At 37.0% G+C, this 25,208-nt stretch overlaps 1 protein-coding gene across 3 annotated transcripts in view; it reads left to right on the top strand.

The window, feature by feature from the left end:
- The window catches only part of PCMT1 (protein-L-isoaspartate (D-aspartate) O-methyltransferase), a 35,775-nt gene extending 10,790 nt beyond the window's left edge, over positions 1–24,985 (top strand). The window contains exons 2-8 of one of the 3 annotated variants that reach the window (XM_076333866.1): positions 1,388–1,492; positions 2,719–2,750; positions 4,533–4,637; positions 8,063–8,183; positions 12,861–12,946; positions 14,504–14,673; positions 22,739–24,985. In XM_076333866.1, coding sequence (XP_076189981.1) covers positions 1,388–1,492; positions 2,719–2,750; positions 4,533–4,637; positions 8,063–8,183; positions 12,861–12,946; positions 14,504–14,673; positions 22,739–22,751 — 632 coding nt within the window. In that variant the 3' untranslated portion in view covers positions 22,752–24,985. Of the gene's footprint in view, positions 1–1,387; positions 1,493–2,718; positions 2,751–4,532; positions 4,638–8,062; positions 8,184–12,860; positions 12,947–14,503; positions 14,721–18,712; positions 18,774–22,738 lie in introns of those variants that run through there. The other 2 variants (XM_076333867.1, XM_076333869.1) reach the window with 2 other exon arrangements.
- The last annotated feature ends 223 nt before the right edge of the window (positions 24,986–25,208 follow it).

Below are 25,208 nucleotides of genomic sequence, written 5' to 3'. Positions count from 1 at the left end.
CTGAGATTTATCAGATATAGAAATAATTCTAAAAAAGAATATATTTTATATTTTTTTAAAAGAATTGTTCTTTTCCTTAATAATTTGGTAGCATATTCCTATTGCAGTTCTTTTTGATACTTTGTTTTCAGACCAAAAAGCAAAATGTTTTGGGGGGTTATTTTGGTCTCTGAATTCAAGCCTCTGTTATATAGTATAACTAAATCCTGGACACAGGTAGTAGATAAGAAAAAACCAAAGCAAATCCCATGATTGATAAGGGTAGTTGGGAGCACACTGCAAACAGTCAGGGAAGCCTCTGCAGAAGTTAGCCCAGGCCTGGGCACAGGTGTGTTAGTGTTGGTAGTACTTAAAAAAAAAAAAAATCCAACCCCAAAAAAACCCCAAACCCCCCCCCACTGATGTGACTTCAGTTAGGACAAACTTACAAAAGCTCCTTAATCTGATTTTTATGTTACTGCATTTTGGGTTAGATTTTAAAGGTACTGAAATTATCTATTTTTTCCTTTTAAGTATAATTTTCCACATAAATCTTCCTTGTTTAAAGTAAGTAGTTCAATGAAGCAATCCATTGTTGAAATTTCAGTTATTTGTAGTTTATACTGTGTCTTTTAATGCAAGTGATTAATTTCTTCCATTTGTTTCCTAAAGTTTTCTGTTACTCATAAATGTCTCTTCAGAACTTTAAAGAAAGAATTCAGTGTTAAAAAAAACTTCAATAAAATTGCAAGGAAAAATGGCTGCACTGCACAGTGCTTCTGACATGTTGTATGCATGTGTATTTACGTTTTATTTTGAAAAGTGAACAAAGATTCAGTCTTTTGACTCTTTGGCCTCAGTCTGCCCCAGTGTAAGAATTCTGATTCTGTAGGAGTTTCTTTACGAAAGGATTTTTTTTCTTTTGCCAACACAAAAGAGAAACTGATCTTGAAAATAAAATATTGAGCAAGGATGCTGCAGCTTCACATTTCTAACCTGCTTTTGTATATTTTTCAATAATTACTCACATAGCTTAGAAATACGAAGCATATCTTGTTTGGTGTGTAGAGTAATATCAGTTTCTGTGATGACTATGTTTTCAGGAATATCAAAAGTGTGCATGAAGTTGAGTTTTTCTAGGGGATAGATCTTTGCGAATGGTGTCTACCGTTTCAGAAAAGCATCTGTAACTGCTGGGAAAGTCTTGTTCAAAGTTCACTGGCTTAAGCATTGTTTGATCTATGGACCACAGCTTAAATTCTAGTGTGATGAGGGTTAGAGTGTTAGAGAGGGTAAGGTAGCATGATTTCTCACAATATTAGGAATATATGCATGTATTTCACATGCTCTTGCACTGCAGAAGAGAAACAATGCCTTCAATTTTATTTATTTGTTTGTTTATTTATAGAAAATGGAATAATCAAATCAGACAAGGTATTTGAAGTAATGCTGGCTACAGACCGTTGCCACTATGCAAAATACAACCCTTATATGGATTCTCCACAGTCTATAGGTAAGAGCATCTTGTAAAAATGATTGAGATTGTTCTAATTTGCATAACTGTGACTGCCTTTGACATACATATGTTAAGAATGTGAACATAATTTTTTAAATTTGGAAGCTTGTTTAGTTCTTTATCAGTTTATTCAATACCTTTTAACTAAGTTTTGATTTGTTATGGAATGCAGTTGGCATACTTGGATACATCAAGTAGATAGATGTTCTTCAATCAATATTAATTGTGTAAATATGTATTTATTTTTTAAACCACAGCAATTTGTGGTGGTGCAGCTGATGTTTAAATACTTAAAAATCATTTGTATCCAGTTTACATCAGAAACAGTCTCTCTTTTTACAGAAATGATTCAGTTGAGATCAATGCGGAGTTTCTTAAACCTTTTAAATGAGATTTTTTTTTAATATGAAAATAGGCTTTAAATGGGAAGATCTACTGATAGGACAGTTGTTTAGGACGGTTGTTTCCCATCCAGATCCCAGTTTTATCTTTCCAAGGCAGGAGAATGAATTATGCGAATATAGTAAATTCTCCCCCCCCCCCCCCTTTAATCGTGGGTGATGAGAACTATGGATTGTAATGGGGTTTTATGATTTGTATAGGAAAACTATTGAATTTTTTCTTTAATAGTGGGTGGGGAGAATTATTAATTGTAATGGGATTTTATTAGTTGCATAGGAAAATTAAAAAATCTCTTAAGATACATCTCAAAAGCTTATATATCTCCACAGAAACAAATATAGGTGAGTGTTCCTCTATGTTTTTTCATAGGTGTGTGCTGTTTGCAAAATAGGTGAGGTTATTGTCTCCAGAAGTTCTATGGTCCCCACCGCATCAAACTCAAACTAACAAATCCAAGTTTTTACATAGGGACCAAGTGAAAAAGGCATTACGTTATGCTGGGAGACATTACTCTTCTGAATTCAACATACTTGATCAAGCTAAGGCAATATAGTGACAAAATGGAGATTGTAACTGAGGTCAAGGGTAGAACCCCTTTTTTTTTTTTCTCCTGTCCAGAGTTGACATGGTGTAGCTTTCAGATGATGTACCTTAATTCACTTCTGAAGTAGAGTACCTATGCAACTGTTGGGGTGTGTGTGTGTAGCGCCCTGAATGAGGGCGACAATTAAGGTATTGCACTTTACAGTCATGATAATAAAGATTGTAAGGTTGCCGTCTGAACAATGATCAACATATTCTTCCATTCTCTTGTTTTACAGGTTTCCAAGCAACAATCAGTGCTCCACATATGGTAAGCTTTAAACTTGTGATTAGTATAGGTGATATTATAAACATCCAAATACTTCTGAAATACAATATTTATCCTAGCAAATTTAATGAACAGTTGATTGCAGTGATGCTGTTGTGAACTGCCTAGTAGAAGGGCACAGAGAAGATTGAGCCAGACTTTTCTTGGAGATGCACAGTTACAGGATGAGAGGTGGTGGACAAAAAAATGCAACATGGGAAATTCTGATTAGTTTCTAGGGTGAAACAGAAAAAATCACATTGAGGGTAGTTAAGCACTGGAACAGGTTTCGCAGATTGTGGAAATTCTGTTCTTTGATATGCAAAGCAGCTGACTGGACAGGGCTCTAAGCAGCCTAATTTAAATTGCCCCTGTGTTGAAAGAGGGTTGGACCACAGGATTTCCAGAGGTCCTTTCCAACCGAAATTACTCTGACTCTGTAATTCACAAAAATACAAGAATTCAGGAGTGGATAACAGTGATTTCTATGGTACGGTATTGCTGTAATGCCTTTAATTCTTTGGACAGGAAAAAAAAAATTATACTGAGATGCAGGTTTTTTGCCAAGTGGTTTGAGACCAGGGCATTCATGACTGAGCGTTAAGAGGGGATTTCAGTACATAAATCTAGCACAGACATAATTTTTCTGAGATGAGGGATGAATAGAAATGTATGATTTGTCCTTGCAATATTTGGAAAGTGTCAAAACATAGTAAGTCTGCTCCTCTTCACTAAAAAACTACCTAGTTGGGTTAGAATTTACCTAGTTATCAATATAAAAAAAATCAGGAATTTCATATGGAAATATTAATGATTTTATTCAAGGAACGACAGAGAAAGAAGCACTGTGGCTAAGTGTGAAAATAAGTATTAATTATGTTTTCAAAATTTTAACTTGCCTAAGTCATTATCCTTGAATTATTCTATGCTTAGCACTAGTAGTATATGAAGTGTTAGAGCAAGAAGGACATATCCTCTAAGCAAATGTTACTGTTCTAAATGAACAGTAGTACATTAGAACATTAGTAAATGTTCTAACAATAAATGTTCTAATTATTTCTGTTTTCTGGGTATGATGAATTAAGCCATAAGAGTGTGGTAATGGCTCTCTGAAACATTAAAGAACGAATTGTTTTTTTAGTGTGTGACCTAAGCTTAGTTTGTGTGTTGGTCCACCATGTAGGAAAGCAAAACTGCTCATGAAGTCTGTCTGTAGACTACTACATTTCATATATGAGCCTGGTTATCTGCCTTTGTTAAAGACAACCTTTTTCCTACTCTTTGATTCAGCAAGTGTGCAGGTAATACAAGAGGTAGTTCTAATAGCCATTTTCCTTGATGCTCCAAAGCTGCCTTCTTCCTAACTAGCCTCTGTCCCAGCATATTCCAATGTATATAGCATAATTATAAGCTAAATTCTTTATAGGCCATATACTGCTGGAACAGTAAGAACCACCAGACCTGAAAAGAATTAAATTGATTTATGGTGTCTCTCCCAATAACTATATCTAAATTGAGTCTGTGCTAGAAGCTTGAATGGTCAGATGAGTTTATATCTAGATACACTAAAAAAAAAAAATACAATTTGTTGAAGCCAATGAAATAGCAATGATTATATCATGTCGTTATCTCCCCTTCCCCTTTTTTGTCATAGAAAATAATTCTGAAATTTCTTACATGAATCCTCAGTGCATTGCCCAAAATCACTGAAGAAATGAACATATATTGGGTAAAATAGACACTTAAAATATTTTGGAATTTTCTGTCTCTGTCTTCTTCTCTTAGCATGCATATGCTCTTGAACTTCTTTCTGATCAGTTACATGAAGGAGCCAAAGCACTTGATGTAGGATCTGGAAGTGGAATCCTTACAGCATGCTTTTCGCGAATGGTGAGATATTTAGTTTAATCACTTGACCATCAGAACTGCTTGAACTGCAGCATAACTCTGAATTAAAGGGGAAAAAAAAAGCATCCTTTGTACAGTGGACTGATGTAGATTATACAGAAAATAACTTACTCTCCTGGGTGTGATTAGTACCCATTTCTTACCCTAGGTGATACTAGATGGTTGAGTTAAAGGGTCTGGTAAATCACGTGGTGGTGAAGAAACTGCCTAGAGGGGAAGTTTTTTTTCTTGATTACATTTTAGTGGTTGCCTTATAGCTTGAAGGAAGGAGATGTTTGTCTTGTCCAGCCCAATTTTTACATTATCTTGTATGGCTATGAATGTTCTTATTGTGATCAATTGTCACATCTTCCTTTTATGATGAGAGCTTAGTGAGACCTAAAAGAATCCTATTTCCAAAGGAAAATATATCGTATGTATATAAATTGTCTTTGAATTTAATTTCTTTTTTTCTTGTTACTATATTGCGTGAGTATCACTATAAGTATCCATTTAATCTTTTCTAAGTTAGATATTAATTTATATTCTTTTTACATCTTTTCCAAGTAACTTAATCTCTGGGTTGTTCAACCTGTATGTAAGGAATTCTCTGTGGTTCCACCCTATCTTGCATCAGGAAGAAAAGATGAAAAGATTTGTTTTATGATGGCTGTAGCTACAGTACTGTTAGACTAATTTATGTAGTAGAATATAATCAGTTCCTCCTTCTCCATTCCAGGCCTCTTTCATTGCTTTATAACTAGCAGAGACCTTCATTAAACTGCCAACTAGATTTTTTTTTTTGTCTTCCTGAGAAGTTAATTTGGAATATGGTGATGTATATGATAAATTCTCATACGGGTTTTTTTGCTACTTGGTTTTCTGTTTTCAAGCACTGATCTGTTGAGTCTGCAATCACTTCTGGTTTCCTTTGTTAAGAATTAGATAAGAATGTTTAGGACCGGGCAATGCACTAGCAAAAGTATTTAGGTTTTTTGAAGTGCTAGCTGCCATATTTAAAAAAAATAAAATATTAATTGTAGTTTAAGTAAGTTAACCAAACTGCAGTTTAGAGGAAATCTTAAATATCTCTTATGCAACTTTCTACCTATTATTTTTGGTCTTTGTAGTCAAGTGTTAGTAGTATGCATGGGAACTCCAATCCTACAAGTGTGAAAACTTTTGTCAAAGTTATGTGTATTTCTCACTAAAAAGTTATGAATGCATAGAGGAATAGCCGTTTTAGATAAGACGTGCTAAGATGTGGTTGTGCACTTTTCTCTTTTAAAACAGCTATATAAGAATAGCTGAAAACATCTGCAGAGAAGTCAGAATTGCCACAGAAAGGAAATCTCTTTCCAGTTTTGCTGAAGTTAATCACACAATCCTTTTATTGCCATATGAATGTCATGTTCCTCTTCTGAATCCTCCTTGGTGGCACGCTGTGGAATGCCTTACAGACATGTGTTTTGTGAAACATTAGATAAATGCTTTTGTTCTGTTTGATAGCATTATAACTGTGCAATATGGATCTTGCTTCATTCACTTGAATGAATGTAGATAAGACAATATGTACTGCTCTGACTTTCTTTCTCTGTAAAGTTCTTTCTAACAGTAACAGAAGCTTGAAAGAAGTGTATTATAGGGAATGATGGTAAAGTGTTTTGCTGTCAAAATTGAATTGGGGATGTGCTTACTGGATCACGTGGATGTTGCTTCTCGGTCTACTTGAGATCTAGAATGAATAACTCGCATTTGTAGCACAAAGTACCTGAGTGCACGTTGATGGCATGACAGCTTTACTCCTATGATGATAATCTAATTTGTGGTTCTTCTGGGAAAGCTTCATGTTTACTTAGACTAGCAAAGCACCTTTAAGATTTTTGTTTGGGTTTTCATGTTAAACTGATGTGACAGTTATCTACGTAGCATGCAAACTTAAATGTTTATTCACTTTTAAAGGTTGCTGGCAAATTAAATTAATTGTAGTTTTCATCCTGTAAGTACTGGAATTATAAAAAGTATGGTATGTTTTTATTCCAAACAGACCATGGAGATCCCCAAAACTGTGCCATTTTGCTATTGTCTTGATCGCACACACTTCAAAGTTCCAGGGTAATAGACAGAGGTAATTGATGAGGACTCAGAAATAGCATAATGGACTGTGACATGCAGCAGGAGGTTCTCTTACTTTATATCGGGCTATTTCATGCTATGGCCATTTTGCTAAGTTTTAATTTCTGTGTCGTTACCCTTTGTTTGGACTACACTGGATCTTTTGCCGGCTTCTGGTACAACTGACTGCCAGGCATTCCTCCAAATAGTAACCTGTGGTTGTCATAGTGAAAACTTGCCATGTGTCTTGCTCTGTGTCAAAGGCTAGGCTGGTGGTCTTCCACTTGAAAAAGAAGAGATAACACTGCTCTTTGGATGTTTTTAGCATAGGACTTGTCCATAATAAAATAGAAAAAAAACCCCATTATATCAATAACCAGTTATCAATTTTCCATGTCTTAGCAACATTAAAATGTAAGAGACAGAAACATGACCAATGCATTCAAATGTGTCCAGAGACAAAGTTGTATGACAACATGGACTGCTAGGACATACTCTGCCATTGTGTTCTTTGAGCTGGATCCTGTTAAAAATGGTCAGATTTTAAGATTTGGATTCTTTTTCTCCTCTCTCCAAAATTGGAATAACTTTTTCTGGAATAAAGACACAATTCCAGAAGAAATATCTGTAATGGAGAAGTTTTTGCTAGTAGGTCTTTTTTCACCTCAGAATACACAGATCTTTTGTGACCTTTTGTGAGTTACGAGCTTTCAAAAGTTCCACTCTTCCTGTGGAAGAGAGCTGTAAATCTGAAAGTAGATTCGTGAGTGCAAGGGTAGGTGGAAGGTAGTTTGTCCCTGACTGTTAATTGCTGCACTTGCTTCTGAAAGAATAGGACTCTTGAGATAGCGTAGAACAACATGCGTGACTTACTGTTTTCCTTGAAGTAAGGTCTTCTCTAGAAAAACCTTAATCTGTAAGAAAGTTTATTCAACATGAAAGGAGATTAGTTCTAGTCTTTGTCCTTGAAGTTGTTACTTTCTATTGTAGGTAATGCAAACACTCATGATCAAATTTAACTTCTAAAAATTCAGAGAAGAAATCTCCACTAAGTATAACTTACTTGAATCGCATCTCAAAGATGACTGTAACAAGCATTTATAAGACTGTACTGACAAACTTTAATTACCAGTTGCTTCTAGCAGTCAGGATGTGTCATTCTAAGCAGTAGTTTTAATAACATTGGGCAAATATACTACCGCTTTACTGTTTTTGTTTTTATTTTGGAGAAATGGGCTCAGGAGATAGAAATACTCATTCTATAAATAAATCAAAACTAGCAGAAATTATTCAACTGTATATTTTTATTCCAGGTTGGTCCCAAAGGACAAGTTGTAGGAATTGATCATATCAAAGAACTAGTAGATGACTCAATAAATAATGTCAAAAAAGATGATCCCACATTGCTGTCTTCAGGAAGAGTGAAACTGATTGGTGAGCATCAGACTGATATACTTACTAATTAAACTGATATTCTTTCTAGCAGCTGGTTGAAACTGGAATTGGATGTGATTAAAAATTCTAATTTAAGAAGTTAAACCAAAGAAAGAAAAGCCAAATGAAAATTTAAAAATCCAAGTCGTCTTTAGGCCTTTGAAAAATATCATCTTCATACAGTTTTGAGAATATGACTTCTGGTAATCTTAAAGAATATGTAATCATTCAGCTTAACAAGGAAGTGTTTTTCGGTGAAAATACTTTACATGCTAAGGTCTGTCATGTTAAATTTGCTATTTAAAATTGGGTTTGAATGCACAACTTTTCTTGAATAAATGTACTGTCATCTAAATATAAGCGTTTTAGCAAAGCCTTCATACTTCTGATACAGTAATTGAGAAAGCTGCACGCAAAGAGCCGAGTGGAAAAAGTACTAGATTGGCAGTATGCATCGCTGAAGTTTATTTCACTTGTTTTTAAAACTGACGGTATTTGTATGTTAGGGAAGTGATTAATTGGCACCAAACTACTTTCAGTAACTCTGAACTAGAGGAAATAATGCTAAAATTATACAAGGACAGTGAATTGTTTTAAATAATACTTGACTAAAAGAAAAAGCTGTGTGTTTTTTTTTTTTTTAGAAGATGCAAAGCTGGCAGGAGGAACGCATTCCCTTCATTATCATTCTGTTTGTTAAGTTTAAAAAAGTTGAAGGTCTGGATTATTTTGCAGCTTCTTACAAGAGCTCTTGGAAAAATGATTATTATGTGATGTTTGGCTCTTACCTTAATTACCATTTTGATTCTTGGTCTTTTTTTTAAATGAGGGACTTTTCTAAATCTTTTTTAAATGAGCCAATCAACACAAATACTTATACATGTGTATAAAATGCAGTGTCCCTCACTGAGAACACTTATGCCTTAAACTTCCTTGAAAGAGAAGTTATACTGAGACTGTTGGGGCTGGAGAGGGGGAATGGGAGGATAATTTCCATTGTTGCTGTACAAGAGCAATTTGGACTTATACTTCTGGTTATACCTGAAACAAACTCTGATGCTCTTGGGAGTCTAGAATTCTAAGTAAACATCATCATCTATATTATGTTTGACTGTGTATCAGGATGACTAAGAGACTTATGAATAGTTCTGTTGTGAGGTACATTTAAAAAAAAAACAGACAGATGAGTAGCACTTTTGTGAATTAGGTGGAGAAGAATGTTTCAACTGTGCTGGATTCCTGGGAGCTCTTTGATGTGGAGCTACAGTCCAGACAGAGCTGTTTTTTAAAATAAAAACCCCTCAACCACCACTCTCCCCAGCCACATAACCCGCTCCGCCCCCCCCGCCCCCGAAAACCCAGGGTTGATTGGTGATGGGAACTGTATGAATTAACACTAGGTAAGTCAGTTGCTGGCTTTTGACAAATACGCTTCAAACATTCTCCATTGCTTTGTCACGCCTCAGATATGCTGTAACTGCATTTCAGAAGCATCAACATTATTTTGGAGTGTCTCAGCAATACAACTGCACTAAGAACTCGGGAATAGGTGTACTTAGGGTATATCTGTATTCGTTTGTGGGGTTTGGTTTTTATTTTGTTTTTTTCTTAAAATCAGGAGAGTGCCTTTGAGGTGAATCTCTCAACTGCTTCCACTTACCACACTTTGGCTCACATGAGAGTACTCCTGGAGGGCACAAGCTTTGATTCCTTTTGAATTTTGTGCTCTGTGAAGCAACCAAATATGTTTGATATTTTAATGGATATTGAGCCAGTAAGACTAGAACTAGACCAGAGCGATCATTCTGAAATGCGTATGTTGCATGGACATCAGGTTCTCAGCAAAAACTGTTTTGCTGTACAGATCTGCTTCTATTGTACTACACTATTTGCTGATGCAGACGTAGCCAGAGGGGATGAGGGTATTCTAACCACAGTGAAGTAGTTTTCTTCTGTTTCTGTGCTCATGCTACAGCTCTGTGAAACAGGTCTGCATAGAGACACTGAACGCTTGAGTACCATGATCAGTAGGTCAGGTCTAGGTTCAAAAACAAGCTACAAAACCCTTTTATGTCAGAAAGTCCTGACACTACTTCCTCCCTCATCACCACCCGCCACCCACTGCTGTGATTACTTCGTTAACAGGCTGCACGTAGCTGGAGATCTTGGTAGGATGGGTGATGTTATTCAGGATGTAAGCACAAACTCAAAATTTGGGCTGCTGTTTCCCCTTGGACATTGAAGAAAGTAGTAATTTGTATCACACTGAATATATGAGTGCTGGCTTTTTTTTTTAATCTTCCGGATATCTAAAAGTGTGTTCCCATTGTGGGTGGATGTATACCTGACTGCTGTAGCCAGGAAAATTTTTGTGGATGTTAAAAGGGAAGAGTCATGCTGTGCTTGATGCATATAAAGGAGCATGATTTTTTTTGTGTGTGTGTGCTGATTCTGAAGAGGGTAGCTTTGCTTTGGACTATTGATTCTAAGAGCAAAGGGTTTAGATGTTCTGGGTCCTTCTTACAACTGTCAGTGAAGTGATAAGATGTGCAGAAGTCGCATTCAGACTTTTCTGGACAGCGCACAAGGTGCATTTAAGTCTCAGAATACATGTGTTCTTCTTCGGAAGACAACTTAGCAGTTTCTTTCACAGCTGTTTTTTTTCAACTTAGCAATCTCTTCTTTTGCCAGCAGTACAAGAGATCACTGCTTCTAATGCCTACTGCTGCATCTTAGGAAATGAGGGTTTGTCTCCCTGTGTAACTAACATCATTCAAAGCAGTATCTGTATGTTTGAGCTAAAGAAGTCTTTCTCCATTGCCTTCTCTGATGGAACAGCAGCTTGATACCATAACACATCACTGCTTCCTCTAGAGGAGGTGTACAATGCTACTAAGTAAATATAAATGATATACTTGACTGCATTGAAGTGGTTGTTCCAGTAGAACCCACTTTGGCAGAGTCAGAGAGATTAAGCCCTGGAAATACTGGAATGTTCATATTCATTACTGGCAACAGTAATAAAAGCTGACTTAGTGGAATTGATGGTCGATAGGCATGAGTTCTCTTGAAGCATTGGTAGTTCTTTCTTGGCAGCTTCTGCCTGTGGCCCTTGGTTGGAGCTTGTGCTGGTCAGAATTGATGATACGAGAAAATAAGTCACTGAGCTTTAAGGGTCTTCTCAGCTGCTGGGGAAACATGCTCTCTTCCTATAGTCCTTAAGCTTTGAATGTAGAAGGTCCTTGCAGGGTCTTGTTTCAGGATCTAATATGAAAGATGACAAACTCCCCAGTTTTAATCGTTTCAAGGAGCTGTCCAGATCTTCCTGTACGCTCTTGGGTACTTAAGGGTGTTGTTACTGCCCGGGTGGCCCTCCCTATCACTGAGGTCAAAATGAAACCTGCTATGGCCACCATGTATTTTTCCTGCTTTGTGAGTTGTTGGAAGGCAAAAAGTTGATAAATTTTCAGCCTCTGGTAGGGGCTTAAAACTTCTTTTGACTCATTCAGCCTTTTAATTAACCTGTGATAATAGTGATTGCACGGAAGTTGAAGCTCAGTCTGAAGACAGGAAACCCCAAACAACTGCTTGTGCTGAGCAGAGAACTATGTTCATTAGCTTCCCTGCTTTTTCTTCTTGACTGATTACTGGGACTTCTGCATTCAGAGTGTGAATTTATGGATGGCTTAGCCTCATTTACTTTTGTTCCTAAATAACTCCAGAGAGAGCTTGTCTACCTTGCTCTGAATTTCCCGTTGGTTTCCTGTAAATACTGTGGATACCACGTTCACATCGTCTTCTTTCAAAACTTAACTCGGGGTCTAGTTTAGTTTGCTACGTTTCAGTGGCTTAAAAAACCCAATCTGTTCCCCTTTCATCCTGCATAACTGGCATGGTGTGAGACATTTGTGATAGGGTGGTTCTCCACCAAAGCTGAAGCTATGTTGGTAGCCCTCTGAATAACTTAATTACTCCTGACATCTTCCAAGCAGCCACCTGGAGCTTTAGCCACAGGTCTGACCTGGCTATCCATGTTAGTCCAGCAATTGTCTGCAGGAAGGATAGCGAGACCCATCTGCTGGCAAAGGGGGATGTGTGGGGATTAGTGTGGTACTGCATTAATGTATGAATGTAGGTGTGGACTTTCATTCCAATTGGTAGTGCAGTTGTAGGTGTATACTTGCTTTGTCTTTTCCTCACCTTTGGTCCTCTGATATGTGCTTCTGAGATTCAATGCTTCAGACTTATGATTTGCATTATATTTAGGAATGGTGTGCGTGAAGGCAAGGCAAAGCAAAGTGTATGTTCTAAGAGGGTAAATGAGGGGAAAAGTCACCTGCATTGGAATGGTAGGGCACACAAATACTTAAGTATCTCTTCTGGGTGGACCACGTGTCTCCAAGAACTTCTGTTATAAACCCATGCTTTCTAATTGCAGGTGCTTCAGTAATATTTCATATCTTTTATAAGTGTGTGTATGTACATATGAGGGTGTTTTGTCGCATCTGTTTTACAATTGTGTTAATATTTTTAAACTGACTTCATCATGTTATTACTGCTCAGCAGAATTTTAGTTGAAATCTGAGCATAGCTTTTTATCTACCTATAGATATGGCAGATCAGCTGTTTTCTCCACTCCTTTTGAAAATGTTAAAAAAAAAAAGTGTTTTCTTGCAGTGGGAGATGGAAGAATGGGATATGCAGAAGAAGCTCCCTATGATGCGATTCATGTAGGAGCTGCAGCACCAGTTGTGCCCCAAGCAGTAAGCCTTTATGTTTTATGTGTGTGATTCAGTAATCTCTTGGCTGTAAAGAATGTTTTACATAATATATATCTAAAATACTTGGTAGGCTTGCACTGCGGAGAGTGTCAGTGGGCAGGGTGGTATTACTGTATGGTGTGGGGTTTTTTGTTTCTGTTAAATTGGGCTTCCTGTTGGGTTGCCAAAGCTGTATGTTCTAATAACTCTCCTCTAAATAAATGTATTTTAAAATGACTTGTGCACAACCCTCTATTACAACAATGAACTAGAGCATTTGATTTAATAAATTAATTTGGTTTTATCAAACATTGAATTACAAAATTTAAGTATTTGTTTCCCAGGTTCTAAGGCATTGAGCCCGTTGGAAAAGTAATGTGCTCAGCTGGAATTACAATGCCATGTGTTTGTGGCTTTCAGAGTGTATACAGGGCAGCTCTTACTAGAGAAGCTGAAGAATAACTAGGGACTTTAGAGTGTGTATACATGAAGTCCGTTCTTGCAGATAAGATTTTTTTTTTCATCTTCCTTTCACCAGGTAAATGGGAATATATAGCATGATTTTGATAATGCTAGTTAGCAGTTAAGCTTTTTAAATCTGAATTTTAATGAGGGATAATGAAGGACTGGAGTTTTGAGGTGCTATAGACAGGTTAGACATTTACAGACATTGGCCGTTGTTTTATTTTTTTGTTTTATTTTGGGGTGTTTGGGGGGATGCTCCCAGCAAAGTGTTGACAGATGACAATTAAAAAGGTAATTTAAAGCTTATTAGTGAATAAAACAGTTCTTAATTATAACTTTTGTTAGTAACAGGGATTAAGATTTTTTTCATGGCATCTGGGAAGTACTGAATTTTCCTTGAGACTACTGTGATTAGCCTCCTTTAATTATGAAAGCAAAAAAAAAAATCCAAGCATTTCTCACATACACATTTCTCACACATAAGTGACATTGTCACTTATCTTACTCATATTCATATATTTTAGACCAATTTTATAACATGCTGTTCCATTCACAGAATGAAAGAGGATCTGTTGGGTAGTGAGCGTATTGTAGACAACTTAAAATTACTCCAGGAAGATAAATTAAAAAAAAGTCACAAATCTCAAATCTTATTCTGCGGACTTAAGGGGAGATCAGTTACCCCAAAAATGTTAGACAATGGGCCTGTACTGATGCACAATAAGTATCAAGCAGTTAAAACTAGCAGTTTAAAAAGATTGAATCTACTGTAAAAATAACTTGTGATTTACATAATTTTCTGCTCTTACGTAGAAACTAAAACTGCAACCAACCCAATTAATCCAATTACTATTTTACCTTCTTTGGAATTACATGAAATTATTGTGACTGTTTCTGTAATACCAGTTGTTGTACCATGTTGTTGTGATACTCTCATTTTCAGTGCATTTTTTATTTTTCCTAATTGAAGTAGTTATGTACTGCATAATAGTAGATAGATAAATTGTGGCAAAGCTATTAATCTAATGTAACAAACTTTGGACCCAGCTTCTCTGAAGTGGCTGGTTACATTCTAATTTCTATGTTGTGTTCTAGCTTATAGATCAGTTAAAACCTGGCGGAAGATTGATATTACCAGTTGGTCCTGCAGGGGGAAACCAGATGCTCGAACAGTATGACAAACTAGAAGATGGCAGTGTCAAAATGAAGCCTCTGATGGGAGTGATATATGTGCCTTTAACAGATAAAGAGAAGCAGTGGTCCAGGTGGAAGTGATTTTCTGTTCCACTTACTTCTTCCACACACATGCAAGGTGAAAGGGTGTGAATTTTAAGCAGATAGACTGCAAGGCCTGCCTTTGCTGCTGTCACTGCTTTCTGCTCCTCCATACCATGAAAAGTGACTCAATCTGCATTACTACATCACCAAAAGGAGGTTATGCTAAGTTTGAGTTAATTTAAAAGCAGAAGAAAAATATTGCATGGGTTGCACTTTGTCTCTTTTGGACGTGTTTTCTTTAGTCTTTGGTGTGTTGAAGTTTCTTATTTGTTGTTTTGAACACAGTATTTTCTAAATTTAAACTTCCTTCTAAGGAACTTTTTATAACCGGCTTGCCCAGTAATTAGGGTAAAGTGTAAAATACTACTTAAGAATAAATACTGTTTTGTCCTGTAAGTTAGTGGTAATTGGGTGTTCATTTTGTATTTTTCTGAAATGTCACAAATGAAGAAAAATCTTTGTGAAATCCTTTTTGGGAAATATAGATAATCTTGCAAGCACTTTTCCCTCAGCCTCCAAGTAGCAGAAAGTAGAGAAGGTAATCCCTTCTACCCTCAAGTATAAGTGCAGTTGAGTAGTGTTCAGAAAATTTTCTCAGACATGTTATTAAAAGTCTGTCATCTGTCTCTGATGGGGACATATTCGTGTTCGCTAGCAGAACAAACTCTAAACGCCTTTCTAGAGGTAGTAAACCTTCCAATTTGCTGAATTGAATGGCCAGTAACAGAGACATAACACAGCTGTCAGCTTAAACCATGCTAGGCATTAGTATGTGAATGAACAAAGCAGCAGTCCTGTTTTGCTTCCTGGCAGAAAACGCTTCTGAATGTATTATCTGTGTTAATGAAGTGCATAGATGTGTATTGAGTTCTGAAAACAACTTTTGAGCTTTATAACTCCTAAATTTAGACTTTTGTTTTTTTTCCCTTGATATTCTGGAGCATAGCTTGTGATTTGGATACATGAATACTTAGAGTTTAAGCTATCAAAATGTCCATAAAAAGTACAAATAAAGCAGTTTGCATTACTGCTGCTTACTGAAACTTCATTTCAGTGTTTCTTGGATTACTGTATAGCCATGTACAAATGACTCAGAACAAATTTAATGAGTTACTACTTAGTTCAAAGCTTGTGAAGCATGCTCGCTATTCAGATGTTTTGTATTTGTTATGCAAATTAATACTTTGTCCTCGAATATTGCCAGTATTCCCTCAGCATGGTACTCAGGGGTTTCCTGCCTCTTGTAAGGCTTTGGAAGTCTTGCTTTGTGGTCATTTCCTCCTCTGGCAAATGAGGTGGACTTTATTCAAGTTCGGAGTCCATGCTCTGCTTTCTCCAGAAAAGAGAAGTATTCTTCTTAAGCCTTCTTTTTTCCAGAGAAGTTTTGTAGATTTTTCTGTGTTTCCACCTGATCTGATTATAGTAGCAGTTGTGTTTTTTTGTAGCAGCAACGTGTGTTCTTAAAAATAGTGTTTATTGAAGGGTTTCTGGAATGACAGTGGTTATCCTTTGCTGCTGGTGAAGGTGGTGTAGTGTATTAAGGACTAGAATTCTAAGGTCTTTGCATCTCTTCTGTGCAGTTTTGTACTCCGTTTTTGCTGCTAGCTCAGGAAGAAGTAATAGATTGTCTTTGGTCCTTCTTCGGTCATGAGTATTGTGGGGTTCTTTTCCCCAGATTTTCTTACCAATTTCTGTTCTTTTCTGAAATACTTCTTGATTTTATTTATTTATTTTTAATTTAAGTGTTAAGACTATACATTGGTGTTATCAGAAAAGGTAAGTGCTTAGCCTGAAGGGTTACCTTGATCGCTACAGTGGCATAGAGGCTTTTTCTTGCTATACACATTTAAATTTGGTTCAGACTTGGAAATCTCTGTTAAAGGAAATCTCAGAAGTCCACTTCTTGTAATGTTTGGGTTTTTTCTTCTAATTGTCCTTTTTGTGATCTGAAGAAAATTCTCATTCCCTTCTCAAGGATAACTGCCAGTGCACTGCTGACCTTACAGGAGGTTGCATCTGTCTTTTTTGTTGTTTTTCCTTATTGGTGAGTCCAAAGGGTATGCTTAGCCAGCTGCTGCTAAGGAAACTCCTAATTATAAATCAGCATTTGTTATCTATGCTAGCATCAAAGATGAAAGAGGTATTTTTTCTACACTTCCTGTATTTCAATTTATCTTTCTTAAATTGTTGAAGACCTGTGAGCAGAGATCAAGTAGAGACTCCTCTGAAAGAGCATCTTTAAGTCTTTCTGTAATAAGGAGCTGTAGTGTATGAGAGACTGTAGTTGTAAATCTAAAATTCATTGAACGATAATCTTTTTTTAGAGTAGCTCAAGAATCCTGTGTGTTTAGCTTGTCATTCTCTTAGTTTACATTATGTTATGCAATTTCATTCCTAATGCAGGTAACTGTTCCATCACGTTAAGAATTGGTGTCCCTTCACAAAATGCAATCAGCAGGCCAGCAGCATTTTCCTAGGCTAGCAGACCTTCCAGTTGGCAAGAAAGAAGCCACTTGAATTTTTGCTTAGCCATTCACATTTTGGACAAGTTAGTACAGTTCCTTACTAGGGCTGCAAGGTGCTCTTTACAAAGCAGCACAACAGTGACTTTAATCTCTAAGTGGTGTTTGAGGTCAAACCTACCTTCAGACGCTTTGCATCATTCTACATTATGTAAAACTGGATCTTCTAGCAAAAGAAAATCTGGACTAGCTGGAAGGAAAAGACTTCTTGGATTTCAATAAATTGGTGTTGTGGTGCTAAATAAAGAATCTTATTTTGTGAATATTGTTGGATTTCTTTAAATTTAGTCCATAATATTCTAGTTTGGGTTCAGCTGCAGTAGTATTTTTAAGCTCTAAACGTTAGTGGGAATCTTCTCAAATATGACTCCATGAGACATTTGGAAGTAGAATATACACAGGAACCCTATCTCTGGTACAAAATGAAATGCATTAGTGTACCAGAGATCCAGCAGTAGGTGCCCACTTATGTGATTATGCTGGTAAGGATGTTTATCCTTTCACATAAAACTTCCCAATTATTAATTGGTTTTTTCTTACTGATAAGTAGGGAGGAGAGAAGACCTCTTGTGCCACACAGTTGAGAACACAGCTTATTAGCTACCTTATTGGCAGTTCTTGTGTAAACTAGGATCTGTCTGGTTTTACTTCTCTGTGAGAGTTCCCTTACTACTTATATGGAGAGACAACTTAAAGTGAGTAACAATGTAAGGAATGCTTAGCAATGAGTCTGTGGCAATCATGAATTTTATTTCCAAACAGGCAGCTGTTTTAAAAAGTTAACAAATTACTTTTTTTTAACTTAAAATATTGCATTAGTAGAAATTTATAAATGTCATGCTAAATTCATATTTGCTGATAAAATACAGAATTACAATGACAGTATATCCTTTCTGAGCAAAAAATGCAGTGACTAGACTGGGGCTGTTACTCTCTCCCACTTATCTGTACGTACGACATGTTTAAGCACCCTTTTGGAAGACGTATTTATTAGGAAATATTTTGATGTGTTTCTGCTTAGAAACTCTTATTCAGTGTTTCAAATGCCCCTGACAAGCTAGTTGTCTAATTTCAATTGAAATTAGCAGGAATTGTTTGCCCTGAATTCCTTTGGCTATGCAGACCAATGATTATGGTTGAAGTTCTTATTTTACTTCGGCAAAAAGAATCTCTGCACAAAATTTCTCAGGTTAAATTTAAAATTTATGTATTCTGCAAAAATGTGTGTGTTGTAACTGATGTAGTAGGTTGCAGAGAAAATTCCTTTTCTTTGTCACTTCAACCTACTCTCTCAGTTTGATGATTGATCATAGCAAATAATAAATACTTTAACAGCACCTTTCCAGATTAAAATGCTACAAGTCCAAATATTGCGCCTAGGTACCTTTAAAATTACAGAGGGAGAAATAATTGGCTGCTGAAACACTGAGTAGATACTGAAATTGAGTGTAGCCTAATATGAATTAGAAATACAGTATCAGTAATGACAGCATATTTTTCATAGATGAATGATGTATCAAAAAGGGAAAGTCAAATGCTGCCTAATGACAAGAAAATTGAAGTGGATCAAAAAGAGTGAGTTACAGATTTCAGATAAATTCATAAATGTTCGTTCAAATATCAAATTTGAATGCCTTCCACCAAAGAGGTGGGGACAGATCGCAAAGCTTCATGACTTACCTGTATCCCAAACTTCTGTTATTTCTTATTGTCGGTAAGATTTGTGGTGGTTTTTTTTCCCCATAATGAACTCTGACATTTACCTGAAATGCTACCTATTAGATTTTTCTGAGAATGTTTCTTAGTTTGTTGTTGGATACTCCCAATGGGAAATGTGGAATATTCCTGTATAGTTTTTTCCCTACTAGTAAGCCAAAATTTTTCAAACTTTATTAAATTTATTTTTAGAATAGTAATTTTGAGCTAATGACTTCTGAAATTTGCTTTAACTTGAGCTTATAAAGTTGCTTTGATGCCTCAATTGACAGTATTAGATGAGTGATTCCCTTGCCAGAATTCCAAGAGCCTGAGAATGACTATTGTGATGACTTAAAACCTAAATATATATATATTGCTTACTAAGCAGGAGCTAGTAAGCAGGTTGGGAGGAGTGCATATATGAAGGTGGAGGGAAATTACATGAGTTGTGTAAGAATCGCAGCAAATAGTCAAGGCCAGAAAAAGGCAGAAAAATACCAATTAATTAGTAAATCTTTCATATGGCTCTAGAGGACAACAGGATATTTTTAACAAGGAAATAGCAGTCGTCTTTTGAGTCTCCTTTTAAGCTTTGTAGCAGGATAGAAGTTTTACTGCTGGGAGGATAGGCGAGTATCCTGGGTTTTACCAGTAGTTGAAACCTGGTAGACTTCATAGCTTGGCAGCTTCTGATCCATACAGCTGAAGTTCAGATCAACTGATGCTGTTCTGCAGTGTGTATTTAAGTCTGCAAGCTGTTCACATTGGGTGGAAAGCTGAGAAGTGTTACCTACCTGATGATCTAAGACTTTTCTGTAACTTTATTATATATAATCCAATAGTGCACATATAAGCTCAGCTTCTCATAACAGTAGAAAATAAATGCTGCATAATTTTAACACATACATCATGGATTGTTTTGGGCTGGCATGCTGTTGTTAGATTAATGACTAGTGAAGAGCGAGTGAAAGATCTCTTGAGGGAAGCTGATCCCCTTAATACAGTAAATGTTCTATAATTCTGTAAACAGAATATTAAAATCTTTATTTTGAAAGTGACATCTAGGATATACTTAACTTACAGGACACTATTATTTGTTCAGGAATAGCTTAAAGCAATGCAAAATACCAACAATTAAAACATGGACATGTTAGTATCACTTATTTGAATTCTAAGTACAAATACCATTTTGTAAAAGAAAAAAAAACAAACCACACTTCAATATGTTAAGTGCGTTAACCACAGTATGCAAAAACCTTGCCAACGTCTGTGGCTGAGTAAAATTATCATGCTTAATAGTTTCACAGTAAAGATGGAATTTTTTTTAGGCTTACAATTTCTCGAGGATCTAGCTTGGGTTTAAAGGATTAAGAATTATTTGTCACAGTAAAAGGCCAGGCTTTTACTAAGCTATGAGAGTATATGGTAGGAATCGGGATGAAACCCAATTCAACCCCCGGTATCAATACAGGCTGGGGGATGAAGGGATTGAGAGCAGCCCTGCCGAGAAGGGCTTGGGGGTGCTGGTGGGTGAAAAGCTGGACATGAGCCAGCAATGTGTGCTCGCAGCCCAGAAGGCCAATCGTATCCTGGGCTGCATCCAAAGCAGCGTGGCCAGCAGGTCGAGGGAGGTGATTCTGCCCCTCTGCTCTGCTCTGGTGAGACCCCACCTGGAGTCCTGCGTCCAGCTCTGGAGCCCTCAGCATAAAGAAAGACACGGACCTGTTGGATCAGGTCCAGAGGAGGGCCACAAAAATGATCAGGGGGATGGAACACCTCTCCTGTGAAGAAAGGCTGAGAGAGTTGGGGTTGTTCAGCCTGGAGAAGAGAAGGCTTCGGGGAGACCCTATTGTAGCCTCTCAGTACTTAAAGGGGGCTTATAAGAAAGATGGAGGACAAACTTTTTATCAGGGCCTGTTGTGATAGCACAAGGGGTCATGGTTTTAAACTAAAAGAGGGTAGAGTCGGACTAGATATAAGGAAGAAATTTTTTGCGCTGAGGGTGGTGAAACACTGTCACAGGTTTCCCAGAGAGGTGGTGGATGCCCCATCCCTGGAGACATTCAAGGTCAGGTTGGCCGGGGCTCTGAGCAACCTGATCCAGTTGAAGATGTCCCTGCCCACGGCAGGGGGGTTGGACTAGATGACCTTTAGAGGTCCCTTCCAACCCAAACTATTCTATGATTCTATGAAAATCATATCAGCAATTTAGGTATATGAGACTAAAGCAGCAATTGCAGTAGTCGTTACTGACATATGCTTTTTGAAGTTGTAAATATTAACTGATGATGCAACTCCTGGAAGCATTAAGGATGCATGAAGTACTTGTCCTAAATTCAGCAGCACTGCATTTTAAACTGAGTATCACTTGTTCATTTATTTTTATCTGTTTAAATTAAACAAATACCCGTTCTGTGAAATAGGCAAATATGGAGAACTTCCAAACCTTTGGCTATAAACAGATTTTTCTTCACCCTTGCCAAGATGTGTTCTTCTCTCTTCTGCTTTTTTCTACTTTCTGTAATTACTAAAACACTCTGAAGCTGTATGATTAGTACTGCACTATTAGAAGGCAGTGCAAAGTGCAAAGAATGCAAATATTTATCACTAACAAATCACAAGGTTTGCATCCCAGCTGCATTAGATAGAAAACTAGTCATTTAAGCACTAGTTGCAACAGCCTTTTCAGTTGCTTTTAAAATGTTTTGCATGCTGTCATTCCATGCTATCTGATTCCTGAAGGATGCTGCCTTTGTAACTTTAAAGCTTTCGCCTGTGTGCATGTAGCACTATGTTTTTGTGGGTTAGCTTGCATGATAGCTGGAAATACTATTGTGTATTGAGCCAGCAATCACATTAGTGAAGTTTTTCTTAATTCAGACAGTGTTTGCTTTGGCTAATGAGGGTGATGCACCTACTATAAAAGAAAAACCGCAGCAAACTCACTGTGAGTTTATAGATCGTTTGTGCCTTGGGGGGGGAAAGCAAACACTTCTGTTAGAATTTTCCACCATTCAGAATGGCACAGTGCACAGCTTTCAGATTTGATGGACATTTTGCATTAAAGTTAATGCTTTAGAAATATTTAAACAAATCACTAATACATGATAACTTCACTGTTGGAATATGGGTTTCCTGTTTCAATGTATTTTAAATGTCCTGCAGGAACAAAAGCCTGCATTTTCTAGATTCCTCGCAGTGATTTAGAGAGACTTCTTGATGTATCCTTTCTCCTACCTGAATCTCCTTTTAACACGCACACACCCCCCACCCCACCCCCACCACCCCTTCCATAACCTAGTCCTGATTTAGCATAGTTCCTTCAGGAGCTAATCGAGCTCCTCTGCAAAATAAATAAAATAGGTGGTACAAACTGCATGCCAATGATGTGAGATTGTGTTCCTAGCTTTCTTGAGGGACTGCAGCGGAAGCTAAGATTGCCTTTTTGGCAGCTACCGAGAATGTTTTTTGCCAATACTCTGTCTAGTAAGTTGGCTCAGTTTATTGCCAGCATGTAGCCAACAGAGTTTGGATGACAGGTAGCTGTGTAACTAGCTGTGTGGTGCAGGGGATGTTTGTTAAAGCAAATGATCCATTAAATGTAAAATAGAGGGACCCATATTTCACGATACATCACATAATAGTATGAGATGATATGGGATTGCGCTGTTGCCTTTTTTTTTTCTTAAATGCTTGAAGAGCCTTCTGAGGTTTTGCTGATGTGCTCGAGCACTTAAATGTAATCTGATTTAATCTGATTTTAAATCAGAACTTTTCAAATATGATTTCCAAGGGGAGGAGAAACATAACTGCATGTGTTTTCTTTCTACAGGGATGAATTGTAAAAGCTACATCATCTTGACCCAAACATAGTGTTACAGTGGACTGCTCATCTCCAGTTCTAAAAGCTTTTTGAAAACCAACAGCATTGCAGCTTGTTTTGGACTTCGTTATACTGTTGTTATCAGCATGGAAAAGCGTGGTGTTTGTTTTATTTTTTTAGATGCTCAAGGCAAATCTGATAAAGAAATGGTGGAAAGTTTTATGTGGGCACTGTTTTATTGAACATGCCTTTATTTTACTTTCATCTGTTCAAAGTGAATTTCTGCAAAACTGCAGATAAAGACCTATAGCTTGTGAACTCTAATTTTGATGGGGGTACTTGAATGCTAACTTCTCTCGGCTCTTGTGTCCCGTGGTAAAACTGCTTCTGTGCATCGTATGACACTACGTAGGTAATACCAGGTTTTCTGTGTTCCGATGTCTGCTAGATGCTACTAAAAGGAGATGAACTTCCTTTTTAAGCTTTTGACATGGTGTCATAGACTAGCATGTAGTAGATACAATCAGCTGCTTTATTACCTTAAAACCAGGCATTTGTATATATTAAAGACATCAGAGGTGGGTGGCCGCTCTTATCAAACATTGCTGTTCAAGTTGGATATGACAGACATGGTTTTCCCTTTCCTTCTAAAATTAATTAATGGAGTCTTGAAATTCTGTTTTGGTTTATAGCTCACTACTGATGTGATGCACATGGATTTAACTCCGTAAATATGATGTAAGCTGTGTCCCAATCACTGAACAGTTTTTATGCAATGCTGCTTTGCCAAATAAAAGCTAAAGTGGGGTTGTGTGCTTGTGTGGAATGTTAGGATCAGTATGTAGTAGACTACTGAGATATGGATTCCTAGATTCTTTATAAAAAAAAAAAAAAAAATCCAGTTTAGTTCCGAAAGAAAGTTGCTTTTGGCAAAGCTGTTTGCTATATTAACATTCTCATTTTTCTAACTGGGCACCCAGGAAAAACTCTGGCTTTTTAGAAAGTGAATTCTTAATTGCTATACAAGGAAAACATGATACATGCAGAAGGAATAATGAATCCTGGACTCCTAAGAACAGATAGAGATGCAATTGTTCAATTTTCATATAGAAGAGTAGTTGGAAGGCTGTAAACCTTTTTTCTGCCCCAAGTCTTCTGTTTTGGTACTGTAGCATGTCAACAGCAGATTGCAACGCAGTACAGTAAGGTGAGCTGCTTTGGGAAAGGGGAGAAGTGTGTCTTGAGTCATCTTGCTCAGATTTGAGTAACCAGATATTGAAGTAAACAGCATGTTATCGTTATTTTCTTTTTTATGGTAAAAAGGATCATAGAATAAACTAACTTGTATAAAACAACCAGTAGTGATCACTACAAAAATATCTTTGACTTTTTGTGGTGAAACAGCAAAAATTTTATGATAGGATTAATCCCTGAAAGGTTAAAATTCAAAGGCCTCTGAGTCTGGAAGAGGAACACTTTAAATAACTTTCCTTTTGAATGTCAGCCTCATCCTATTCCTGTGTAAAAGAGATGTATCACTTAATTTATTTAGATGTTTGGAAGTTAATGTACCACCTCCTGATCTGACTGCAGCCTGGGAGCACATACACAAAGATTAATCTTATAAAGGAATTAATATAGCGTGTATTCTAGAAAACACAATTCAGAAAAACCCACTTGCGTCTGACAAATTTGTACTAACCCACAATCAACTGTGAATCTAGTTCTTGGTGTTGAAGTGAAATATCTTAAATGATGCATGCTAATGTTCAACCTTTTTGGTCACTGTATCATTCAGTTTGAGTTCAGCTTTATTTACATCTTCTCACTAATTTAATCAGTTAAATGAAAGATATGAGCTCAACTGTATCCAAATTCTTGTCTCTGGACACAGTGTAATATGCTAGCCTAACGTGGAAGAGGTGATAAAGCTGAGACCCGGCAACAACTTTTTTGGGGAGAACCACTTCAGGAGGTGTAAGACTTCAGGGACCAAGGCTGTTGGGATTAGTGCACCCATTCCGCTGAAGGGGTTGGTGATAGTCAAGGTACTCGGACAGCAAGGAGTATCCAGGAATAGCATTTAGGAATTGGAAAATGAAAACCCCTCCATGATGGAGCAATGGTTCTGAAGTAAAAACTTCTTGGAGAAGAGGACAAGTTGAAATGCAGAAGATTTGAAGAGCTTGAATAAATGCTGTGTGAACTGTCTGAATTGCTACTTTGCCAAATAAAACAAATTGAGAGGAAGCTGTATCGAGGTGTCTGTCTGGTTTTCTGTTTGGTTTTTTTTTTTAATCTTCACAGGACTTCACATGTCCAAAAAGCAAGCAAGCATGTATAAAAATACTGGTTTACTAAGTGACCAGAACTATGTGTCTGTTTACAGTTAATTAATGTATTGCAGCATATTGCAGCAGTTACCAAGCCTGGCAAATACCATACGGAGCGTAAGTGGAGTTTTACTTGGCTGTTTGGA

Source organism: Aptenodytes patagonicus, chromosome 3 (genome assembly GCF_965638725.1).
Source record: "Aptenodytes patagonicus chromosome 3, bAptPat1.pri.cur, whole genome shotgun sequence".
Taxonomy (NCBI): domain Eukaryota; kingdom Metazoa; phylum Chordata; class Aves; order Sphenisciformes; family Spheniscidae; genus Aptenodytes; species Aptenodytes patagonicus.
Note: the sequence above shows the minus strand (reverse complement) of the source record. Positions and strands in the feature narration are given on the sequence as shown.